The 24,324-nt window shown below is 41.3% G+C and overlaps 3 protein-coding genes across 3 annotated transcripts; 2 read left to right on the top strand and 1 right to left on the bottom strand.

Annotated features, from left to right (window-relative positions):
• Positions 1-313: 313 nt before the first annotated feature.
• Positions 314-6,980, top strand: LOC140273899 (uncharacterized). Its single transcript, XM_072369569.1, has 13 exons — positions 314-525; positions 819-989; positions 1,205-1,306; positions 1,394-1,444; positions 1,638-1,808; positions 2,035-2,111; positions 2,389-2,496; positions 2,615-2,738; positions 2,822-2,900; positions 3,090-3,219; positions 3,325-3,482; positions 3,585-3,989; positions 6,017-6,980. Exons 1-13 carry the CDS (start codon positions 511-513, stop codon positions 6,943-6,945), a joined length of 2,520 nt encoding a protein of 839 aa, XP_072225670.1. The 5' UTR covers positions 314-510; the 3' UTR covers positions 6,946-6,980.
• A 1,111-nt stretch (positions 6,981-8,091) lies between these two features.
• On the top strand, positions 8,092-10,727 carry eif3g (eukaryotic translation initiation factor 3, subunit G). Its single transcript, XM_072369105.1, has 10 exons — positions 8,092-8,178; positions 8,269-8,315; positions 9,010-9,098; positions 9,290-9,349; positions 9,447-9,551; positions 9,678-9,873; positions 9,986-10,096; positions 10,172-10,308; positions 10,435-10,541; positions 10,620-10,727. The coding sequence occupies exons 1-10, from the start codon at positions 8,156-8,158 to the stop codon at positions 10,633-10,635; spliced, it is 891 nt and encodes a 296-aa protein (XP_072225206.1). The 5' UTR covers positions 8,092-8,155; the 3' UTR covers positions 10,636-10,727.
• An 873-nt stretch (positions 10,728-11,600) lies between these two features.
• dnmt1 (DNA (cytosine-5-)-methyltransferase 1) lies at positions 11,601-22,918 on the bottom strand. The gene is made up of 34 exons (XM_072368173.1): positions 22,704-22,918; positions 22,215-22,251; positions 21,547-21,654; positions 21,200-21,458; positions 21,023-21,095; positions 20,819-20,900; positions 20,684-20,724; positions 20,549-20,603; positions 20,378-20,461; positions 20,188-20,297; positions 19,945-20,063; positions 19,761-19,853; positions 19,524-19,675; positions 19,214-19,401; positions 17,609-17,789; positions 17,416-17,513; positions 17,137-17,284; positions 16,936-17,051; positions 16,640-16,841; positions 16,418-16,548; positions 15,590-15,769; positions 15,047-15,271; positions 14,767-14,959; positions 14,538-14,628; positions 14,308-14,442; positions 13,915-14,197; positions 13,693-13,834; positions 13,402-13,568; positions 13,122-13,299; positions 12,846-13,041; positions 12,588-12,751; positions 12,219-12,335; positions 11,985-12,078; positions 11,601-11,890 (listed from the first exon to the last, which is right to left on the bottom strand). The coding sequence occupies exons 1-34, from the start codon at positions 22,748-22,750 to the stop codon at positions 11,853-11,855; spliced, it is 4,527 nt and encodes a 1,508-aa protein (XP_072224274.1). The 5' UTR covers positions 22,751-22,918; the 3' UTR covers positions 11,601-11,852.
• Positions 22,919-24,324: the final 1,406 nt, after the last annotated feature.

Below are 24,324 nucleotides of genomic sequence, written 5' to 3'. Positions count from 1 at the left end.
ATTTACTTGTGCTTTGTCAAATTCTAGGAGCCAAGTATTCAAAATAAGTTATTGTCTGATAAAAATAATCACAATGACAATAATTGAACAAAATGTTTAGAAGGTTTTACAGTACTTTATTTCAGTGTTGATATCTGTTTTATCACAGTTTATTGTGAATACCGAATCTTACATATTGACTAAATTAAAATCATAGACCGTATGGCTGATTAATACCTCCTTTTAGTGGCCAAAAGGATGAACTGCAAGAATGACGTAGATAGACCGCTGACCACCAGAACAGCTAGGAACTTATATTTGAGAAACACGGACGTATTAGTGTGTGACACATTGACAAAACCATGTGGAAGGAGTCGTACTGACTTCGAAGTTTAGGTCTTAGATTCGTTGTTTACGACCTCTTGACGAAATAATGAGCTTGATTATCTTTGTAAGATTAAATACGCTTTAGCAACATTTTTTTTTGTCAGTTTTTGAAAAAATATCATCCGATCTCCATCGAGTTAGATTATGGGGAAATCAAAGGTAAGTGCCCGGCCTGCGCTAGCACTCAGCTAAAAAGGGTGGCTGTTGCATAAATGTACGAGTATATAAGGGAAATTATTTCATTGTTGGATAGTTCAAATGTGTTACTAATCTGTTGTAAAACGGCAGTTAGTTAGTGTAGTAGAAAGTTGGGTAGTAATGTTGCCCCGCGACAAGATTTGCTGTTCACTTAGCTAAGTTCATTTGGAGCTCGTAATGAAAACCGTATCAAAAATTTGCCCCGCTTGTACGTGTAACCACTTAAAACTTTACACGGATACTTTCTGTATCAGACCAAGAACCAGAAGAAATCCAGAACAGTAGCCAACCATGTGGCCGAGGAGACGTACGCCTCTGTGCCACATTCCTTCGTGTTCCATCGAGGTCAAGTTGGAACAAACGTGGGTCAACTCATCCTGGACATGCGGAAAGTCATGGAGCCCTACACCGCAGAGTCCCTGAAGGTGCGTGTGTCAGCCTTTCAACGTATGAGTTACTGTCTGTAGTGTAGCTGGAAGACTCCACGTTGCTCTACTTTAAGAACGTTATTTTAACAAGTGCAGATGGAATCTAGAATGTATTCAATCTTTTCCTTTTAATGTGAGATGTTTTAGCAAATATTTCTGTTGTGCTGCCCTGTTACCAACTCACCGTGTTGGTTGTCTTCAATTTAAATCAGGTCCGGAAAAAGAATGTGTTAAAAGACTTTGTGGCAATAGCAGGACCGCTCGGAGTGACGCACTTCATGATCTTCGGCAAAACTCCAGACAGCGTCAACATGGTGAGGCCTCGAACTAACAGAAGTGCACTTTTTCTGTGTGGAGCTCATGCAGCCGTCAGTCTAACAAGCCCTTTCTCGTCCTTACAGAGACTTGCACGACTTCCCAAAGGCCCCATGCTCCACTTTAAAGTCCTTAAGGTAGATATCGTCTGAAGGAAACTTTTTGCTATTTCAAATGATGGGTGCAGATGATGACATGTTAGATTTGATTGTCAAGTGATGTTTTTCAAAGTAAACGCACTGATGTGCCCAAGTTACCAGTCTCCCCCCCCCCCCTACTCTACTTTTTTTTGCCTTCACTTTATTGTAAAAACTTGCATCTCTCTTTCAGTATTCTCTTATCAAAGATGTGGTTTCAACCCTGAAGAAGCACAGGATGCACGAGCAGCAGTTCACTCACCATCCACTACTCATCCTCAGTAACTTTGGTCTGGAGGGCATGCATGTCAAGCTCATGGCCACCATGTTCCAAAACATGTTTCCTTCCATAAATGTGCAAAAGGTTTGTTAAGTAAAGATGCTTTTTATTCTTCTTTCCCCGCCGTGTTTGGACTGGAGGTTAAAAAAAAACCGTGATGACAGTATAGTCTTCTGAGAACATGTGAAGATTTTTCATAAGTAAACGCTTTCTGATTTCTCCTCCAACAAGTCATTCAGCATGTTGAAAGTTTAGCCTTGAGGTCTACTGAGAAATTCTTTTTTTTTTTTTTCTATTATTATTATTTCAGGTAAACCTCAACAACATCAAGAGGTGTGTGCTGTTTAGCTATGACCCAGCCTCCCAGGAAATACAATTTCGACACTAGTAAGTAAAATTGATTTGTGGATTTCTCATAAATGGGTTTGGCTTACGAGTAAAGAGTTGACAGACTTTAAAACGAAACTTTCTACTGGTTTAACATACAAAAAACAACTTTGTGAAATGGTATTTGGGGCTCAGATGATGACAGACTATGACTTGAATGTTCTGTGATGCTTGTCCAAAGTAAACGCACTGATGAGCCCTCACCCACAGAAACGTACTGACCTATTTGTTGATTCGCTGTCCGACTAAAGAAGTGTTTCTTGTCCTCAACCTGCAGCAGCCTGAAGGTCGTCCCTGTGGGCATGAGCCGCGGAGTGAAGAAGCTGATGCAGGAGAAGTTTCCCAATATGAGCAAGTTTGAGGATATCAGTGAGCTCCTGATGAAGTAAGGCTTTTATAAAGGTACAATTCTGCAAAGTATGAGGCCAAAAGTGTCATCTGTTACAGAACAGATGGTGCAGTGTGTTGTATGGTAAAAGATGTTGTGCTCTCTGACAACTTAGGGGCGCAAACCTTTCAGAAAGTGAAGCTGAACAGGATGGAGAGGACAACATAACTGAGCTTCCGCAGGCTTACTCTGGAAGAGGCAACATGGCGTCCCAACAGAGTGCTGTCCGTTTGACCGAAGTGCGTAAGCAGAGGGGTGCACTGCTGGAAAACTGTCAGAATGATGTCGGGTGTTGGCTAATGTTGCCCTTTCTTATCCTCAGATTGGTCCACGCATGACCCTGCAGCTGGTTAAGATTCAGGAGGGGATGGGTGAAGGGAATGTCCTTTACCACTCGATGAGTGAGTGCATGCCTAATTGAAGTTTGAAATTGGCTCATACAGATGTACATGATGACAGAAGCAGTATGAATTCTGTGATTTCTCTCTAAAAGTAAACGCTTACTGATTCATCTAGACCTTAGTTTGTCTCATGTGCACCTGCTACAAGCTGTGTTTCAGTGGGAATATCTTTGTTTCTAATGTTTGCAGTCTCCAAGACGGCGGAGGAAATCCAGGACATCCTGAACAGAAAGGAGGCCCAGATGAAGGAGAAGGAGCAACGTCGGAAGAAACAGGAGCAGAACATAGTTCAGAAGAAGGAGAAACGAGAAGAACACAAGTAATTTTGGTTTGAAGTAATTTGCCCCTTTTCTCGTTTTTCACTCTGTTGATGTAAAACTAATTTAAAAAAATGTTTTTGGTTGTTTTACCTCCCCTCTACCAGAAAAAAGAGTCTGGAAGGCATAAAGAGAAAACAATCTGAAGCTGAGGAAGACAGTGAAGTTGAAGATCCAGGGATGCAGGAAGACAAGACTGCTGCTGTTGAGTCTGATGATGAGGCAGAGTACTACAGGCAGGCTGTGGGGGAGGAACCAGATGAAGGTTAATAGAACTAACACACCATAAACAATAGGTTCACTGGGGTTTTAAGTTTTTTTTTTTTTTTTTTTTCATTGACTAAGATGTTCTTTTTTCAACGTACAGACATGTTCCCGAGTGGTAAGAAGAGACGGCAATCGGAAAAGTCTCATGTGCCTTTCAAGAAGAGGAAGTTGTCCCCTGGGAAATCCTCAACAGAAAGAGGTTCCAAGTCACCAAAAAGGAAGAGTCCAGGAGAACAGCACAGGGGCAAGACAGGAAAAGTCCAACAAGGAAAGGGATGGAGGAAATCCTGGGATGGGGAGAAGGGATCTGGAAGGAAGACGAGGCCTTCAGGAAAAGCATTTGGCTCAAAGAAACTTGGGGAAAGAGAAAATAAATTTGGTGATAAAAAGAAGTTTGATGGAAAGAAAAACAAGGACAAATCATTCAAATCTAAAGGTAAGCCAGGGTTCAAGAAGAAGGGTGCAGGAGCAAAGAAAGGCTTCACACAGAGGAAGGGAAAAGGCTGAACCCTCTTTATTTCAGAGCCTGGACTTTGTGTGTAGTACTGTCCTGAAACAGCAGATGGCAGCAGCGTGTTCGCTCATTGCTTCTGTTGGTGGTGACCTCGGTTCTGAGTTGTTGTATTTAAAATGAACTGATGGACTAAAGAAGTATTGCAGGCTGTAGATGGATACTGAAATCCCTTTTACTTCTTGTCAGTGTTTTATATCTGTCGACCTCAGAACAATAAATATACGTTATTTTTATATTTCAGTCCTGAAGTTCATCGAGATGTTTTGTTGATTCTTTGTCATTGATACACAGGTACACAATTTTCCTTCATGATGTCCAAATTAAAATTTTCACTCCTAATATAAATAAGTAGGTGACGGGTCCACAATGATTGGTTCTGGTTCTTTCTCTACGGTGAAATAAAGGCAAAGTCTGGTATCCCGTCAGCTAATTTAGCTGGTAGCCTGTTCATAGTAAAAGACCAAATTAACGGGAACCATCAAAAGGGATCATTCACTTGCTGTTTGTTCATCCCGTGTTTTTTTTTTTTTAATTAAATAACTACGTAAAAAAATCCCTGGAGAATGTTTCAGCATTGATTCACTTGTCTCAAATTTTTGACAATTTAAATGATATGGACAGCCATGTGTTTAGAAAGACTACTTTTTATTTATTTGAATAAAACTAATTTCTGAGTCCGTGAAAGAGCGAGAGCAGCAGTCAACTTCCTTATCTTAGACGTCTTAAAATCTAATTAGAAAATCTATAATAGTAACAGATCAGTTTCAGAAGATAGCAGTTGGTTGAGCTCCTCAAGACAGAAAAAGCAAAGAGTTTAATGTTGTGAAATGCGACACAGCTTCTTCAGACATTCTAATCTCACTCTCATATTTTCCTAATCTCAAGTGAGATAAGTTACAAACATTTAAAATGTATGCCTTTAATGGACAAACTCAGCAGTATTGTAGTTGTGAGAGTGTCTTTAAATGCAATAGTTTTGAAAATCTTATGTGCTCACATATTTTCCCTTTTTTTTTTAACAAAATAAAAAATAAAACCTTTACGATACTGTGATATCACAATGTTAAGGATTTGCTTGGAACAGGTGACCAGAATCACAACACCTCTAAAAGGGATCTGCCTTTTCTTTCAGAGCTATCAGGGAATGAAAGAGGCTGCAAGACTGAAATCATGTAAAGTTCTTTTTCTCTGTCCCTCGTGATGCTAATAAATGGATTCTATGAAACCAGTGTTGTCTACATTTATTAATCTTTCCATATCTATATCCCCCTTATTTTTAAATGGTTTTTATTCTACTGAAAGGATAATCAGGAGACTTGATGTGTGTGTTACTGTGTGGAGGAGTGAGATTTTCTGGGGTGGGGATGTTTAATCTTATTGTCGTGTACTTGGTAGATGTGAAAATGATTTTTACTTTTACTGTTTTGACTACTCACAGGCAGCAGATGGAGAGGAGATTTCTGTGTCTGTGTGCGTCCTCTGACAAATTAGTCTATGGCTAACAGTATACGTTAGGCTATCCATTGCCTGTTTTGCAAATGTATAGATTTGGTGGCATCACACATTTCCTTCTTAGAATTGTGAAACGCATGTGTGGGGAAGTGAGTGTGTTTCATGCTCGCCCACATCTCGGGCTACAGTTGTGCTGGTTTAAGTCTCGTGGTATTTACAGATTTCCAACAGGAAATGACCGCTCAAAACACGACAGCAAACAGCGCAGCACACATCTACCTCTAGGTAAGTGGTTGTTATTTTTGTTTCTGCTTTCAGCTTAAGGTTACAACATTTTTCAAACAGTTTAATGTTATAATCAGCTCTGATCTGTCTAATAGAAGATAGAAAAATCTATGCTTTATCTGAGCAGCATCTGCATCTTTATGTACTCAACCAGAAAAAAACATAAAACAAACCAGAACTTTCCTTTAATATGTGTCACTTATTGAAATTAGTGAATGTAATTAACTAATTCTCTTCCAATTGTAGGTGTGACAGTTGCACAAGAACAAACTAACTTTGAGCTGAACGCAGGATGGCGCAGAACTTCTCTGTATGTGAGGGGTTTCAAATCGGCTTGCTTCCTGCAGTGTATGGGGTTGAGTTTGTTGTGGCCCTCGCAGGAAACATGTTCGCCCTGTGGCTGCTGCTGGTTAGAGAAAGAGGGAACTGGCACACTGGTGTGGTCCTGTCCTGTAACCTGGCCGTCAGTGACTTGCTGTATGTCCTCACCCTGCCTTTGCTGATCGCCTACTACTCACAGGGGAAACATTGGATCTTTGGTGATGCTGCGTGTAAAATTGAGAGGTTTCTTTTTATCTGCAACTTATACGTGAGCATCTTCTTTGTCATGGCGATAAGTGTGAACCGTTGTGTGGGCCTCGTGTGGCCCTTTTTTACCCGCTCCCATGTGGAGCCCATCCATGTCAAGGCCATCAGCGTCCTCATATGGATTATTGTTGGAATTATCTCCTGCCCTGCGTTTAAATTTGCTTCCATTTGCCGTCATAAGGACAACAACAATACTCTGTGTGTGTCTTTTTGTGATCAGGAGTCTGAAGATGCAAAGCCTCACTTTACTTACAAACTGTTTCTTGCTATTTTTGGGTGTCTTGTTCCCTTCCTGGTTACTTTCACTTCTTACTGTATGGTGATTCGAGTGGTGTGGCAAAGCGCCAGTATAACAACACTTGAAAAACGCAAGGTAGCCCTGTTAGTTGCCTCAGTGATTGTGCTATATGCAATTTCTTTTGTGCCACATCATGTCTTCCAAATATGTCACCTGTATCTAAGAATCAACAATCCTAACAACACAATCTGTTGGGTCTACAACATGTACCAGGTGTCCAAGGGACTGGCAACACTGAACATGTGTATCCATCCCATCCTCTACATGGCTTTATTTGACAGTATAAGAGTAGCATGTTGTGGAAAGAGCAAAGAGGAACGCTAGTGAACACACAGTAAATAGGGCTTCCGCTTTGTAGTTTTTGTGTGAAGTTCTTTCTTTTTTCATGCTGAAAAACTTCAGCTTATCACAATTCTGCAAAGACACTGTACACTTATCTGTAATAACAATATCCTGTACAACTCATAATGGGCAAAAATTTTAGATCAAGAGATTTCATTTTCTATCCACAGTATTTCTATACATGTTGTATGATCTTATATCCATAGTTGGTGTATGTTGCTTTTTTTGCAACAGGTCCTCCAAAGGAAAGGTGCAGAACAGGCTTTATTGTGTTTTTCTACTATCTCAATGTGCAGTAAGAGACCAATACATATACAGATATAGATAAATATACATAAATAAAAAACAGAGACAAATGTATATGAAAATATAGTTCAAGACATAACGTACAGTTATAATATTGCATCAATCACAGTACTATACCATGAGAAGTAAGCCCCTTCATATCAAGGTAGACAAAGAATAGTGCTGTTATGTGAAAATTTAAACGACTGTACAGTATATCATTGCATATTAAATGTATCGCATAGATAAACTGCAGATCACTTATGTAAATGTAGACTTACTTGGTCTTTTGTGTGTTATGCCATTTGACTGCTTTATTTCACTGCCTCTGTTTTTTATTTTATGTCATTTTATCGTTTTTTGTTATTATTATTATTATTATTATTATTATTATTATTATTATTATTATTATTATTATTAATAATCAATTAAAACATTTCCAGCACCGGCTGAAATAGGCTTAAGGATCCAAGTCTCTGTAGAGGTGGTTTGCAAACTTTTTCAGTGAATGTTGATTTGATCTATATTTTGATTTGATCTGTATCATTTTTACTGGAGTGAGCAACAGAGAAATGTAAATACATATGTGGAAACATTTTCGTATAATAAACTGTGCATTAAAAATATTCGTATTTTTGTCTCTATGATTATCTTCAGTTATTTAGTTTTTCTAGTTTCTCAGAAGTTGATCTTAGGTGAATCTAAGCTGACACTGCCTTAAAAAATAATAAAACATTATCATATATCATATATCCCCTAACTCGTGGCCATTACGACATGTCCGACCTCCGACTGTGAAGAAAAGAAACTAGACACACTTCGTACCTTTATTTTGAAGTTTAAGTTCCGGAAGTGTGTCTGGCGCGGCGTCTCTCGTGCAAGTCCTGAAGCTAGGCTAACCGTGAGGATGCCGTCGATTGAATACGACGAGTGAGTGTCATTAGATGGTTTTAATATTTTCTGTGTGTTGGGTATTTTTTTAAAGTGATCTAATGTTAAATATCTCACTCCGTCCTCTAGCTCGAAGCCCAGCTGGGCTGACCAAGTCGAGGAAGAAGGAGATGAAGGTAAAGTGCTTGTTAGCATTTGGAGCTAAAGCTAGCACTTTTCTTGCAGTTGGTGGCTGAAGGAGGAGGCCGGCTAGGCAGTTTCCACTTCTACGTGGTTATCTGTCTTTAGTTGCGTGATCAAAATTAACTTACGCAACATATTTAAGATATGTATCATTCCAGGAACATGTACCATGCGTGACTGATAGAAATCGGCATTTTGTTGACGAAATTTGATAAGAGATAGTTGGCGGTGGCCTGTGGACAGTGACGAGTCAGCACGAGATGCGTGCTAACGGCTACGAAGCTGCTTTAGCGAGACTTTTACACTGTTAAAGATATTGTTGCCTGGTTAGAACAACGAACTGCTATGTTAGAATTGAAAACGTGCCTTTGTTTGCAACAGTGTCGTTGTCTATTGTGAGCGAAGCAAGTCCCGGAAGAAGTTAGAACTGGAGTGAGGCTTTTTGACAATCTAGTAAAGGATTAATGGTCGTATCAATATCTATGATAGTAGTTTGACACATACACTAACAACCAGTCCCACTTTAACAAAGATCTCCAGTGACCTTGCAGTCTGGTAAAGCTTTTCGTTGCTCTCCTGGAGGATTCCTCTGAGCCTAAAGCTGTACTATGTTTATGCATTTAGCAGACACTTTTATCCAAAGCGACTTACAAATGAAGATATACTAAAGTGTTGTTTTCTTGACAGGCACACTACCATCTCCGAAGGAAACGATCAAAGGAAACATAAAAACAATCACGGAATACAAAATAGATGATGATGGAAAGAAGTTCAAGGTAACACCGTTATTACGGTTTATGTTGTGTCAGTAAAGGTTGTTTTTGTGTTGGTATCACTACATTTCATGGGTAATGCTCATATGCGGGTTTTCAGACCCTACTTTTTAAACAAAATATATGCTGTTGGACATTTCCGTGTTTTTCTATATCTTGCGCTGGTTGTGACGATTTCTGTTTTCATTCTGTAGATTGTGCGGACCTTCAAGATTGAGACAAGGAAGGCCTCAAAAGCTGTTGCCAGAAGGAAGGTCGGTGTTTGAATTGAATTAAGTGGAAGCAGCATTGAATTTGTCACGGTTAACACTTTGGCCAAAGTCATTGTAATGCTTACCCCGCTCGTTTCAGAACTGGAAGAAATTTGGCAACTCTGAGTTTGATGCACCAGGTCCTAATGTTGCTACCACCACAGTCAGCGACGATGTCTTCATGACATTCATCTCGAGCAAAGAGGTGGGAATTACTTGTCAGCGTTTAGGTTTGACTAGACGTGCCTTTATGTTCTTTAACATAAAGCCGGCATTGCTCTGTGTTAACTTTGTGCAGCTTGTGCTGATTTCCTAATCTTGCCCGTTACAGGACTTGAATGCCCAAGACCAGGATGAAGATCCCATGAACAAGTTGAAAGGACAGAAGATTGTGTCTTGTCGTATTTGCAAAGGCGACCATTGGACCACCCGCTGTCCGTACAAGGACACCCTGGGCCCCATGCAGAAGGAGCTGGCTGAGCAGCTTGGGCTTTCCACTGGAGACAAAGATAAGCCTGCTGGTTCTGGTACATCAGCTCACCATTCTCCTCATCATATTGCTGTTAGACAGTCCACACTGCCAAGTTGTTTGTAGAGTTGTGACGATAAAATTGCCTCGCTCGTGCTTTCTTCTAACAGCGGAACCAGAACCCATCCAGCCTGCACAGAGCAAGACTGGGAAGTATGTCCCTCCAAGCCTGAGGGATGGAGGCACACGGAGAGGAGAGTCCATGCAGCCTAACCGCAGAGGTGAGTGATGCATTTGCATTAATGTGCATCAGCAAGCGTGTTACTGAATTTAAAGAGTTTTCTTGCACCTGACAGCTGACGACAACGCTACCATTCGTGTGACCAACTTGTCGGAGGACACCCGTGAGACAGACTTGCAGGAGCTCTTTAGACCATTTGGCTCCATCTCCAGGATCTATCTGGCCAAGGATAAGAACACAGGCCAGTCAAAGGTCAGTGCTCACATTGCAAAAAGTCCTATTTCCTTTCATTCTTTTTTATTCAGCTCTTCTTTGCATTGATTTATCAAACTTATGTGCTCTTGAGTTAATGACCAGCTGATGTGTTGGTTTCTGCAGGGATTTGCCTTCATCAGTTTCCACCGTCGGGAGGATGCAGCCAGAGCCATTGCAGGAGTGTCAGGATTTGGATACGATCATCTTATTCTCAATGTTGAATGGGCCAAGTAAGTTAATTTGTTGAGTTAGTCATGCAATCAACTTTTTGATAACTCCTCTCTAACATAATTAAACTCTCTTCACAGACCATCAAACAACTGAGGAAGTCTTCAGAATATTTCCAAGATGCCAGATTTTATTGTTGTGGTAAAATGTGGCTGTTACCCAAATAAAGAAAATCAGTTGTTACCGTTTTCTGTCTTGTTCCCATGTCGTCTGATGGCCTTTAACTGTTTTTGTTGAGGTAGTGCTTGTTGCCAAAGGGGTCGACTATTGTTTTCTCCTGGAGTGAGACAGAAGAGAGATGATATTAGCCATAAAACTGAGGGTCAAAAAAAAAAAAGGTTAACATTAACACCAAACAAAGAAATGCCTACATTATTACTTCCCATCATTGCATGAAGATGTGGCATTTAGACATTTACAGGGCGATGGGATGTGCTTATAGAAATGGATGATGGTTTACCTTTGAATTATAGTTCCACCCACTGCAGGCTACAGATCTGTGATGAAATAGTGATGAAACACAGCTGGTGGCAGAACGATGCTTCAGAACTGCAGTGTGTTTTATTGTACAGAATCTGTCAAATTCTGACTTATGTTCAGTTAAAACCCACATGCAGGCTGAAATTAATGTCAAATACAGATTTGAATCAGTAAAGAGCATTTTGCGCAGGGATACTGATTTAGAACACATGCTCTTGTGACTTAGGAACACAGAATAATCAAAAGCTTGGAATGGACTGCACATTCATTTGGAATGGGTGCTGTACAGTTTGTCCTTTACTTTCAGACAAGCCTTCAGACGTCCACATAGGAAATACAAATGAGACGGAGGTCTGAGCACATTTGGAATTAAACAGAATTTAAACAATGTTTAAATGTTCTGGACAGATTAAATATAATAAAGTGATTAGTATACAGTAAACTATGAAGACTTTCTAAGGTAGCTTCTGAAATCTCTGCATTATTAAACACAGAACTGATCCCTTTATAAACGTTAAGTTCTAAAGTTGTGTACGAAGCCATTAGCCTCATTTAAATGCTTAGTGAACACAGACTACAAATACAATTTCATAAGAGCTTTATTTGAAATTTTACATATAAAAACTACATACAATTTATTCCACATTAAGTAAACACTTAACAACATGATTAAAAGCACAGTTAAAACTCAACATGGAATGATTACTACATAGAACGTCCATAGTAGCCACTTAGTGACTCACATTTGAAAGCCAGCTTATTAAAAAAAACAGAACGACAACATGTCCCAACATTTTCGTTGAACAGATTTTTGCTGGAAAGTGAACGGGGGACTAGTCAGATGTCTCCATCTTCTCTTGTTTGATGTTTTCTGTAAGGAGGAAAGCACATTTATGAATATCCAGTCAAGTGCTAAATGCAAACCATAAAAATCAAGTCCAGTTCAGACAGGAATGAATAAGAACCTGCTGCTTGTTCTTCTTTCATTCTCTGCATGACACACTTCTTAATCTCTTGCCCGATGGCTCTGGAGAGCGGAGGAGGAACAGCGTTTCCAACCTGAGAGTGAGCAGCAGAAAAAAAACAAACAAAAAAACCCGTTATATGATCTGAGTGACAAGGAAGTGCTCAAAGACTCAAGTCAAACATTAATTCAGGAATTGTTTTGGGAAGTAAAACTTGCTAAGAATAGATGTTACCTGTCTGTGTTTGTCCAGGATGTTTCCGAAGAAGCGGTAGGTGTCAGGGAATCCCTGAGAGCGTGCGCACTCCCTCACACTGACGACTCTGTGCTGCTCAGGATGCAGAACACGGCCCTGAAATTAAAGGCTTGGGTTTCAATCAAAAGCTAGAGAATTTATTATAGGCCCTACAGGCTCATTTGAATTCATCACAATTTAAAACACTGGCTGGAATTCTGAGATGGCTTAAATATATAACCAACAAGGACAACTCATATTTCTCCGTATGACAACTGTTCAGTCGCAGATGAGATGTTAAATGATTTATTTAATCACATAATGGTTTTCAGACATTCAGGCAAGAATCAACTTAAAAAGCCAAAGTACCTGTTTGCCCATGGGTTCAGGGTTGGTGACCGTTGTGCTGAAGAATCCGTCCCACTCCAATCTGCCATAGAGTCCAGCCCAGTGATTGTGGCGGTTCCCAGTATGAGGCAGGCACCAGGGGATCAGGGTGTTAAACTGCCTGTCTGCAGGATCGCAAGGTTTCCCTACAAATGGCATATAAATATAGATAAAGACAGTCTTCAATCAGAAGATTTGAGCTCTGCAGATTGAATGACTAATAAACGGGACCCTGCGTACCTCCTGAACAGGTGCAGACACCTCTGAGAGCACCAGTGCTGCTGCGGCCATTCTTTTTATCGTGGTGTGTGTAGCGAAGTTTCTTTGTCATGGTGCCATCTTTCAGCCGAACTTCAATGTTAGGTAGGTCTCTCCAGTCTGAGCCAGGAGCCAAGGGGATGTGACGCATCCGCCCCTCAACCAGAGCACTCATGTCCTGAAGACAGATGATTTTAATTACCAGCTCACGCTTAAATCCGTGACTCTTACTCTCACTTCACGAACAATTCAGCTCACCTTGCAGATATGGTCTTTGAGGATCGGCTGATACTGCGTGCCTCTGATCTGCCTCTGGAACCAAGACTGAGGTTCCCCATTGTAGGAAATCTCCAGTGTGGCTGCACCATTGCGAATCTCTGGCAGGTCCGACATGGTGTCCCTAACCGTGATGGTTCTGTAGATTCCTCCATTGCCTCTGTTTCAACACAGAATATAAAGTCTGAACATCGTTGCAACTGAGCCTGCAGAGGTTTGTGACGTAGAGTCACGATCAAACAGTGCAGCAGAGGATGTTTACCGTGTGACGTTGCTGACGTATTTCTTTTCGTCCACCACCACACTCAGAGAGCAGGCTCTGGGAGCAAACACATGGAGAGGTTCAGGATAGCGAGGCAGCTTCTCTCCCGGAGCAGCAGCCAGGATTATTGCCCTACGGCGGGTCTGGGCAACGCCGTACTGACCGGCCTGCGGAGCAGGACAGAGCAGAGCACCTCAGCGATCTCGTTTAGCTTTACCAGGACAGTTTCACACATGCAGAATTCCACGCCAATCCCCTCCTAAAGACATACAGCAATATGCATAGACCCACCTGAAGGACTCCAAAGGTACACTGGTAGCCCATTCGCACAAGACAGCGTAAAGTGAGCTTCAGGACCATGGAGTTTTTGAATGATACAAAGTTCCTCACATTCTCAAGGAGGAAGAACTTGGGTCTGTAATAATCACAGTAACTGCAAGAACAAAAACGTGTCGTTTAAGTAGTCTGCTCAGAGAAAAACTAGAGACACAATCTCGCCTCGCAAACACTGACCTCAGATAAGAAACCACGAGCGAGTTCTTAAATTTGGAATATGTGCGAGAGTTGAAGCGGTTCATCCCACTGAAACCTTGACAAGGAGGCCCCCCACACAGCATCTCCACATCCCCCTTCTGTGGCAGCTTCTGGCCAAGAGAATTGGTCTTCTCTCCTGACATCACCAACTTCAGCAGGACGTTGCAGTCCTCTGTGAACACCGTGGTGCCAGGGTTGTTGAGCCTGAAAGCCTGCGCTGCCGGCTCCCACATCTCTATAGCCCAGAGAGTCTCAGAGATACCTGAAGGCGACAAACAGCCCGTCAAGCAGCTCACAGAAACAAACATGCAGTTGTCCTCTTTTAGTTTGCGAATGTGAAAACATTGGAAGTGTCATGGAAGACGCATTTACCAGCCTGGTGGAAGCCTTCAGAAAGTCCACCACAGCCGGAGAACACATCGAGTGTGCGATATTTGGACACTTTAGGCGCCTGTGGTTCAATCGGAGTGTCCTGCGGTTCCTGTACAGCCTTTCCTTTCCCTTTACCTGAAGGGAGTAAAACAAACAAAAACATTTTTCAGTAAGCCATGAACCGCTGAAAATATGTTTCTGTCCGAGTGCCTTTTTTTTACTAAACAAACCTTTTCCTTTGCCCTTTCCTTTTCCTTTATGAACAGTCGAACGAGCGTGATTTGGAGGATCTTCAAAGCTTTTTGACTTCGCATTGTACGCCTGTGAGGAAGAAATGCACAAACTATTCAACATACCCAGTTACACACAAACTCACTGTGCCAGAGTTCTAAGAGAGTAAAGGCCTCGCGTTAGACAAAAACTGTGAGTCAACTCTGCAATTACAGAAGAAAACTGTACCTCCAAGAAATAGAAGCGGTCTGGTCCACCACTGGAGTAGTCCTGAACGGATTCATTCAGGTCTTCTGCATATTCCACCTGGCAGCGGCCAAGCACCTCAGACACGCTGACAGTCACTTCCTCATCGCTCCAGTAGAGCTGATTGATGTCTGTGTGGTAACTAGCTTTGACACCTTTGTGAGTGTTCTCCGGCCTGGCAGATTAAGTCAGTTGTCAAATTAAGTCAATTCTAAACAGATTTGGAAAAATATCAATGGGAACAATTTGACAGTAATCCTACCTGTAGAATTTATAGAGCCGCAGTTTGACCTCGGAGGAGTCAGGTTTCCCGTTGCTACGCCGGTGACAGAAGATCTCCTTGATGCGACCAACCCGGAAGGGTTCAGGAGCGTCAAGATTTGATCCCTTAATGTAGTCTGAGGACTTCCTGTAATATTCTGGATACAGATCTTCATCCACATCCTCTTTCCTGTGGGAGCGCTTCACTGGACTGGCTGGCTTCACGCTGACAACCAGAAAACAAACGTGTGAATCTCATGCTTGTTTCACTCGGGTGGCGTTTGTTTCACAGTGCAGCGAGAGCTGGCAAAGTTGAAGAATTAAATCTATCGAGGATCAGTTTGTCATCCATCTAGAAGCCCATAACACTTTGCTGGTGTGCTTGTTCCCAGTTGATGGATCTGAATTAGTGCAAGATGCACTAGAGACATGGTTCAAAATGGCAGTTTCCAGTCCTTTTTTTAAATAACAGCACAAGTCTAAGAAGGGCAAAAGGTGACCCAAAGAAAAAAAAAAAAATAAGAGTCAGGTAAGGATCACTTACCTGAAATTAAAGGCTTCAGGATGCAGGTACACACCGTCTCCCACCTTGAACTGTTCTCCTTTGAAGTAGGTCAAAGCATACAGAGTCTTGGTGTCACTGTTGTCATTCTCCAGGGGTTCAAATGCACGAGGAATTTCCTGCTCTTCTCTCTCTTTGGTGCGAGTGCAGCTGCCACAGAATCTAAAAGTGAAAGAAGCGTACATCAAATCAAAGGGGCATAAGGCTGAATACCTCCACTAAGGCCGAACAGAAGAAGTTTGAATAGTCTAGTCTGAATAGCACACGCACACCTATAATTCGGTTTTTAACTTGATGCCACACATGATGTCACAGGCACTTCCAAATCAAATGACTTCATAAAGACTGCTGTGATCAAAGTAAAACCCCATGGCAATATACAGCTGCGTAGTCCATATTAACATGAAAATGAAGACAATTCCTTTAAAAATAATTAGACAATCCTTTGTTCCTACAGGCCTGTTCAAATAAAAATGTAAACTAAATGAACAGGTCTTCCCAAATTTGAGACTGTACAGCTGCATCTTGAATCAACGATCAGTAAGACTACATCTTTATGAAAACAACAATGAATGGCAACCCTTCCGCAGACTTTCGTCAGGGATGGTCCGAGATGTCGCTACCAGAAGAACAAGGACGACAGGTTGGTGAAAATGAGAATATATATATATATATAAAAATTAAAAACTCAGTATCATGTAAGATAATCTGAAACTCTGAATAACCTGCTGACAATCTAACAACCACTCAGGCAGAAGTAAAAACCAAAATACAACAAGCAGTACAAATACATTTGTGACTGGAGCATACCTGAAGTCTTCTGATGGCGAAGACGTTATCGGAGGAGTCTCAAATCGGGCAAACTCCGTATCATACCAGAACTGATAGAAGAAACTCTTCCCGTCATCCTCAATCACCTTGAGGTCCACATCCATCCCACCCTAAAATACAAGAAAAGGCAGCCATGAGATAAAAAAAAACCAAAAAAAAAACCACGAGAGGCAGGTGTAACAACTGAATTCATTCACTCACCTCCATAAACCAGTTGTTAGATGGGGCCTTGTACATGACATTGACTTTTCCATGAACATAACTGAGCAGCATGTCTTCACAGTCATCCACAATGACGAGCTCCAGTGGATCGGACGACTCTCCGAGCGCAGTGTGAATTCCACGAAGGAACCAGTGGGCATGGAACATCTTTCCATTGTTGTCCTCCCACAGTGAAGTGATCCTGAGAAGCAATATACAGTTAGATTCACATAAGCTACACTCAAGCAGCAACACAACATCCTTTTTTTGAAGAAACCGTTTTCTAAACGTCATACCTTGCCAGATACAGAGGAATAGACGGATCCTCTGATGAAACTGAGACACAGTCTCCCACCTCCAGCACTTCATCATTCACAGACACCTTCTTGTAGTAGTGCTTCTTTCCCTGAGACTGAAGCAGGTCAGATTATTACCATGTGTGCACAGTCTACACTGCTTGCTCAACTCCGCTTGCGACCACGTAAAGGAACGCATACCTGAACGGGCTCGCCAATCCATGCGAGTTTGCACTGGGTCTGCTTCTTTCTCTTGGTCTGAGTAATCTTCTTGGTCTTCTCTGCTGGAACATCTTCCTCCTCAATGTTCTCATCATCTTCAGCCTCCTTTACGGCAAGGTTTGGGCACCTAAAAACAGGGATGTATATTTGATAAGAGACACTAAAAAGATGACGAATTGGGAACAGAGCCCCACTGAACATTTGATTATTAATCAATAGCATTGTATTAAGGGTTTAAAACTGGTCAGACAAGCTCACCTTCTTTGCCTACAAGCTTGCTTGCTTCTGCCACTTCCTCCAAATTTGATCATGTCTTTGCAGGCTATACACTTTCCGCAATCAGGAGACTGGCACACCTAAAGAAGGATGGAGAAAATGGAGAGTGTTCCTAGGTTTAGAACTAGAGAGAAGGCACCTCAATGTCCGATAATGTTTAGCAGCTTCAACGCACCTCGCAGACGCCACAGCGATGTCTTTTGACTCCTCCCTCTTTATCGTTCTGCTCTATCTGATCAGAAAAGAAGGCATCAAAGATCTGATACACCATCTGGGTAGTGGTTGCTTTAGTTGGTCCCTTGCTGTCCTTCTCGATCTTTGTTGGGTGACGGATGGCCTGTCTTCTGGCAGCTCTCCTATAAACCGAATAAAGTTTTTTGTTCAGGGGAAAGGTTCGTTTGCTCCCGCACAAACACCTGATCATTAGTGGAGTGATGGCATTATGAAGCCCCTGGCCGTCAACACACCACAGCGTCAGGCCATGCAACACAACAAGCAAACAAAACTTAACAGACAGTCGAGATGTAAAAATGCAGATCGGATTAAATGCAACTGGCAATAAAATCTTTCTGACACCGAGAAGCAATCTGGCCTGCAGAAAAAATAAAAATCCTAAAAGGTTTAGAGTGTACATGAAGAACTTTAGCTCTTCCTGTCCTGCAAGTTATAAATAAGAATTATCTTAAGAAGAACATTTCCACATTGGTTAAGCACCAATCTGTGTGGTAAGTAGCATTTGTCTCACTGTGGGCGAAAAACAGCACAAAAGGTGTCAAAACAAAAAGCGCATAACTTTGAACTTAATCATAAAGCAATCCAAATGAGGGAATTGGGTAAATATCCTTAGAGCCATCTTCAGCTTTGATCGATTACTCCGTGACTGTAGTAATATTTAACGTTCCAACACAGGATACCCAAAGGCTTATTATGCTAAAGATTAAGTACCACGAAAGAAACCTTTAGGACCTGTAAAAGTGAGATTTTTCCTTAAAAAAAAAAAAAAAAAAAAAAAAAAAAAAAAAAAAAAAAGACCATGTATTTAAAGCCTTTCTGTGCCTATGTCTTGGACATTAACTGGTCCACATTATAGACCCTTCTGCAACCTGACCGTTTTATCGTAGAGCAGCTGTGACAGAGTCAAAATCCCTTCTGGGCACCGATCCTCTATAACACTCTCAAGTGTTATAAATTGCCAGATTTCAAACATGTCAGTAAAATAAAAACCACAATGTAAAGCCAAAACGTGTAGAAATAAAATAAAAGTCATCAGCATGAACCCCTGTACAGTGCACATTTTTTTGCCCATCGTTTCTAAATGTGTCACACTAACACACCACCAAACAAGCTAATGATGCAATCACAACAAGGCCTACCTACCAGTATAGCAGCATGCTGCATTTGGAAATGTTAAAGGAACGTTAGACATTAGCAAGACAAGGAGGGAGGAGTATAAACACAGAAATAAAAAAATAAAAAACTGACAACACATTTTTGTTAAATCAATTCAATTACAAAAAATAATGATAATTTAAAAGAAAATCAAGTATTTATAACAAAATTTCCTGACTCTATACCTTCCGAGGGCAAGATCCACAATAGACAGAAATAATGATCCACTATTCAACTGATAAGGGGAAGACTGCTGTTAATATTGCTCAATTGTCTACTTACATATAAAAGCTCTGGAATAAAAGACTTATTTATGACTTTGTGATCTTTCACTACCTACAGTTAATTCCGTTTTATGCAACAGTCCCAATTAAATCATCTGCAGCCGTACCTCTTCCCTAGAGTGACTCCTGCCAGTTTGATCAGGTCTCTCATGCAGGGGGTAACGATGATGGGCTGCTCGTCCGAGTCGCCGGCCTCGTCGTAACTCTCCACCTGTTCCACCACAAACTGGGCATGACGCAGTAGCGTGTCTTCAGTGAAGCAGTTGAAGTTTAGTCCCGCAGGAGGGACAGTGGTCTGAAAGCAGTTAGAAGAGACGGTTTGCATTGGGTTGCAGTGACAAAAAAAATTTTAAAAAATTGTAGTTCTCGCACAGGTAGCGTCGCAGGAAGCTGGATTGAGTCTACATAAACACTCACCTCGATTTTGTTGAGAAGGTCCTCATAAGTAGCATCACGGTTTTTCTGGAGGAATTCGACCACAATCTTGCTCATATAGATTTTCTCCTGCATCAGCGCAAAGATGGGACCATACTCCTCACTGGGCTGCATCAAGATGTAGTCGGCAAAAGCTGGACAAAGAAAGCGGAAATAGTATGTTGCACTCCTGAAATTAACACTTAAAAGAAAGGGCAGAAGATGGAAAGACTTCGCTACCTGTGGTGAAACCAATTAGAGCCCTTTCTCCTCCATCAAAACCAGTGATCCACCAGGCATTGATTGGTCCGAGCTTTTTGGCAGGAACGCCACCTGAGGGAAAAGAATATAAATAATTTTTACTTGTCTGTGACAGCAATGTGATAGTAACAAGTTCATATTGTTGACATGAAGGCTTTCATACCATCCAAGCAAGGGTTGTCATCATAGATGGGTTTAACAACACAGCTGAAGTAAAGCTCCACGTTCTTCTCGATCAACCCAGAGTCAAATGGGCAAAGATGGCCACGCTTATCATACACACTATAAGACACAGCACAGCAGCGTGATAATATTTCAGCTGCTGTAATAGAGCACATTCTATCAAAAAAATAAGACAGGTGTTTTCCCAAATGTCACCCGAGTACAGGTAAAAAAAATCCCATACCTGAAGTTTGTGATCTTGTGCTGTGGGAGATCCTCATAGCTCTCAAATCCATCCTCATTCGAGTCAAACAGGGAGAGACGCTCGTCTGTTAACATTTCTGGCTCATCAAGCTAAAAATCCGCAAATACAATTTTGTCAGGCAATGCCGTTAGCGGGCAAAAACTTCACAATAAATGCGACAGATTCTCACAGCGTTATCGGGATCTCCTTGAAAAAACTTCAGGTCTGAGTCGTCCAAGTACTGCCTACAGTCTGGACATTTGGGGGGTGGTGTCTGAAAAAGAAAGAAAGACGTGTTGCAGGATCACTGATGCTTGCAGTTCACAGCCAAAACGCACAGCTGAATGCCCCGCTTCACTACCTTTGCAGCAGATGCCGGCTTAATCATCTCGCTCTTACTTTCCTCTGGAGCACTTCTGCATAAAGACATTTATTAAGAGTACATTTACTCGCGTTAATGCAATTACCACTAATGTTTAGAGGGCCAATAACTTACTTCTCATCCGAATCCACTTTGAGGCGTTTCTCCTCCCGAGACTGTGAGATTGCAAATATGTGCACCGTTATTTATCAGACAATGGGAAAACAACCGCAGATGGTTAAATAACAATGACTTATAAGAATGATTCACCTCCTCCAGGTTCTCTTCTTTCTTCAGTTCATTTTGTCCATTGACAGCTTCTCCATTCAAGTCTTCAGACTTGCGCTTTTGACTGCAAAGACAGATTTACTTTAGATTGCCATCACTTGCCTCGAGTCATATTTTTTCTTCTAGCTTAAAAAACAAAACAAAAAACTATTATACATAAACACACTGGGTAAAAGTTGTACTTACACTTTGGAGAACATTGACATGATTGTTGGCTGTTTGCCACTGTTTCTTGTAACCCTGGTACTGGCTGGAGACTCTACAAAAGAAAAAAAGATATTTTTCTACTGCTGTGACTGAGCTACTTCGTGGGTCATCTTTATCTCGAAAATAAGTTGTCGTGTGATCTACTCGTAGGCTTACTTTTTGTGTCAGAGTTGCCCTTGCTTCTGCGTCCACCCTTCCCTTTGGAAGCAGTGGGCGACTTGACAGCTGCATCAAGTTCTTCTTCCTCCTCTTCTTCTTCCTGTGAGCCCATGGCTACATCATCTGCTTCTTCTTTATGGGAGCCATTAATGAAGCCATTACTCTTTCCATTCTGCTCCACGCCATCAACATGTGAGCCATTTTCAAGATGAAGCTCTTTACCCAACAAGGTCTTCACTTTCGAGATGTAGACCTCCTGAAATGCATGGTAAAAATCAGGGGAGTTTATAAGTGGATGAGTAACCACACTGATTATCAAAAGGATAACTTCAAGAGTCACTAACCATTGAGATCTCTGAACTTTTCATTTTTTTCTCAAGACTGGTTAGTTGGTTCTGGGCATCATCATGCAGGAAGTCCTGCACCAACCTGAGCTTCTCTTTCACTTGATCCTGAAATAACATTTTTTAAAAAGATTGGAGATGCATCTTTAGCGCTATACTTAAGACACAAAACTTGTCGTGTTTCACCTTTGATATTTACAAAAGTTCTACAAAGTCATGATTTGCATTTGAAAAACGACACTAGATGGTTTTATTTCTGTCAAGAGTGTGTTGACACACGTCACTGCCTTACAAGTAACTACATTATTTAAGAGAACACTTAAATCACAAAAACTATTTGAAATGTTTGCTGTTGCAAAGTCACAAAAAAAAAGCAGCCTCTTCAATTTCTGGTACATCATTTGAATCTAAAACAGATATCTTAAGTTCCATTGAGACACTTTATGGCAGTGACAAATTAAAGCCTGATTAGTATTCTAAAATCTGTCACACACAGCAGTACTGGGAGTTGTTTCAATTTAGAATTGTTCTTTGAGGTGCCACCATATGCTGAACCTACAACCTTACAAAATGGTCTATAATTCCAAATTGAATTTCTATTCTGAACAGCTGAGTAGCAATCATGGGTATTACACGCAGTCTTTCAGTTGCAGTAAGTGCACACTAACCTCCTCTGAAAATCCATCATCATCCAGCATCTGCAACCTGTAAACAGAGCACACGTCAAAGTAACGTTACAGCAACTTATGAAGCGCCAATCTTTAAGCGGCGTACCGATTGCCATGTTGTAGCCATAAAACCATTGTGAGAGAGAGCTAGCAGAAACGTAGGGAACAAAACTTCCTGTGTGGCGCCAAATCTTACCCGTTGCTCCGTCCATTGTAAGGCTAACGGCGCTAATTTGCAAGTACTAAGGGGAAACTATTGCCCATGGAATCAGTCTTGACTGTCAAGAGGAGAGAAGCTAACGCTAGCTGCTATGCAAGCAAAGGGTAAATTGGTGGTCATGATCATAACACGCGGGAAGCGTCCAGAGCAGCGGAGTAAGTAATATAAGATTCAGAGCTGTTATTGTGGCTTCTGAACATATATAAGAGACTGATGCTAGCTACATCATTAGAATAGTATTAGCATTCAGGTTACCATCGTTACCGTACCTTTTCCTGACATCGTCTGGCAGAGATAGGGACGTCTTAGATGGCATCGTAAACAGCTAACTAAAAGCGTAAGATAGAAGCTAAAACTGCTTTAAAAACGGTTAAAATCACGCAATTGCCCGCCGTCATCAACCACAGCGTAGCCCCACGGTGTCTGCTTTTCGCGTGCTGCTTCTTGAGGTGAATGCTATATACAATTCGGGCGCGCGGGCCGTCTTTTCGCGCGGAAACCCGGGTGTTGTGGACTGTACCACTACCGTGACTAACGGGTAAAACAATGTCTATGAAAGATGTACAATTTCGTTCTTGAATGCATCATTCGGGATGGAAAACATATTTTCATGCTAATTGTAGTCTCTGCATACTTTTTTCAATATTATTATCTGGTAATATTATTTCAAAAAGTAGTTTCCTAGAAAAGAACAACCAAGTTAATCTACCCCTACTGTTTCACAAATGTCGTGGTAAACTGACCAGGCGGAAGTTAAATTAATTCTGTTTACTGTATTGCAAAGCTTTATTTGAATTTATGCATCTGCCATTTTGAATTTGAATAACACTGGATAAGCGAGACTGTTTTTTAATTGAACGATTTGGCTATTTGCAGGGTACCAGCAGTGTGTTACCAGCGTACAATGTTATTGTTCTGTATGATTCACTTTGTGGCTGGGTAAAGTTAAGTCATCTCTTTTATAAGTGGATGTAAGTTGTGTTCTGATAACTGTATTGATTTTAAGTAGAGTTTTAAAGAAGTATACGGACAAAACGTCCTTCAGCTATTGTCAGCTATTTGCTTGTTTAACCACAAGATGTCACCACGTCACTATTCTTCAAGATACTTCTTTCGTTTCAGCCTGCTGTATTGAGGTTTCTGGCGCTCTTTAAAATAAGCAAATCCAATGCAGTCACGTTGTTTAAATTAAGCACTGGTCAATGTGTAAATTATTATTACAGTTCAATGGATGCTATTATGTATATGTGTGTGCCTTCAGGATTGTGTCTGTGGGATTATTTGCGAAGTCCTCTACATTATCCTAATTTACCGGATAAATTTACATAGGTCCTTTGTTGTGGGTTAATTGTGTTGTGCATACAACTTCACCTACAGGTTTCTGAGTTTGATGCAATATCCTGCAGGGCACTGGAGAGACTTGGCTGACTTCCCAGCAGCAAAGCCTCCTGGGACTGATTCAGCCAATGTTCCCACCCAGGAATTCTGGATTACTGACAAGAAACAGGCCTAGTTCTCCCAAGACCACTATAAGTCAGCCTTTCCCCTCATCCCAAGTCCCCCCCATCCCAAAATTCTCTCCAGGGGCCTTCTGCTATACTTCTCTCAGACAAACTATCTAACAAATGTACAGCCTTCTTTGCCACACCCCATTTTTAGCCCCCTGTCCTCTGCCAAGCTTCCCATCATTGCCCTGTCTTGTTTTAGCCTTTAAGCAACTGAATCATTTTATTAGGAAAGAGAGCTATTATGACAGCCCAACCAGCATTTGCACGCACAATTTCAGGCTTTCATGTTGAAGCTAGGGTTTCTCTGACCGTGTCAGAGCATGTTTGGATTTAATGCTGCATTCTGAGTACAGGCACAATAATGGGACATCTCTGGACATGC

Source organism: Leuresthes tenuis, unplaced genomic scaffold (assembly GCF_036924035.1).
Source record: "Leuresthes tenuis unplaced genomic scaffold, fLeuTen1.0.hap1 SCAF_17, whole genome shotgun sequence".
Lineage (NCBI taxonomy): Eukaryota > Metazoa > Chordata > Actinopteri > Atheriniformes > Atherinopsidae > Leuresthes > Leuresthes tenuis.
The sequence above is the reverse complement of the archived record's forward strand: the minus strand, read 5'-3'. Positions and strand labels throughout refer to the sequence as shown.

Coding starts and splice junctions, on each gene's coding strand:
- eif3g (XM_072369105.1), top strand. CDS start 8,156: ATGCCGTCGATTGAATACGACGA. Junction 8,316..9,009: donor CGAGGAAGAAGGAGATGAAG/GTAAAGTGCTTG, acceptor TTTTCTTGACAG/GCACACTACCATCTCCGAAG. Junction 10,309..10,434: donor AGAACACAGGCCAGTCAAAG/GTCAGTGCTCAC, acceptor TGGTTTCTGCAG/GGATTTGCCTTCATCAGTTT.
- dnmt1 (XM_072368173.1), bottom strand. CDS start 22,750: ATGCCATCTAAGACGTCCCTATCTCTGCCAGACGATGTCAGGAAAAG. Junction 20,725..20,818: donor AAGAAGAGAACCTGGAGGAG/GTGAATCATTCT, acceptor GCAATCTCACAG/TCTCGGGAGGAGAAACGCCT. Junction 11,891..11,984: donor GAAAGAAGAACAAGCAGCAG/GTTCTTATTCAT, acceptor TCCTCCTTACAG/AAAACATCAAACAAGAGAAG.
- LOC140273899 (XM_072369569.1), top strand. Junction 3,483..3,584: donor GGGGGAGGAACCAGATGAAG/GTTAATAGAACT, acceptor TTCAACGTACAG/ACATGTTCCCGAGTGGTAAG. Junction 3,990..6,016: donor ACAGAGGAAGGGAAAAGGCT/GAACCCTCTTTA, acceptor ACTAACTTTGAG/CTGAACGCAGGATGGCGCAG.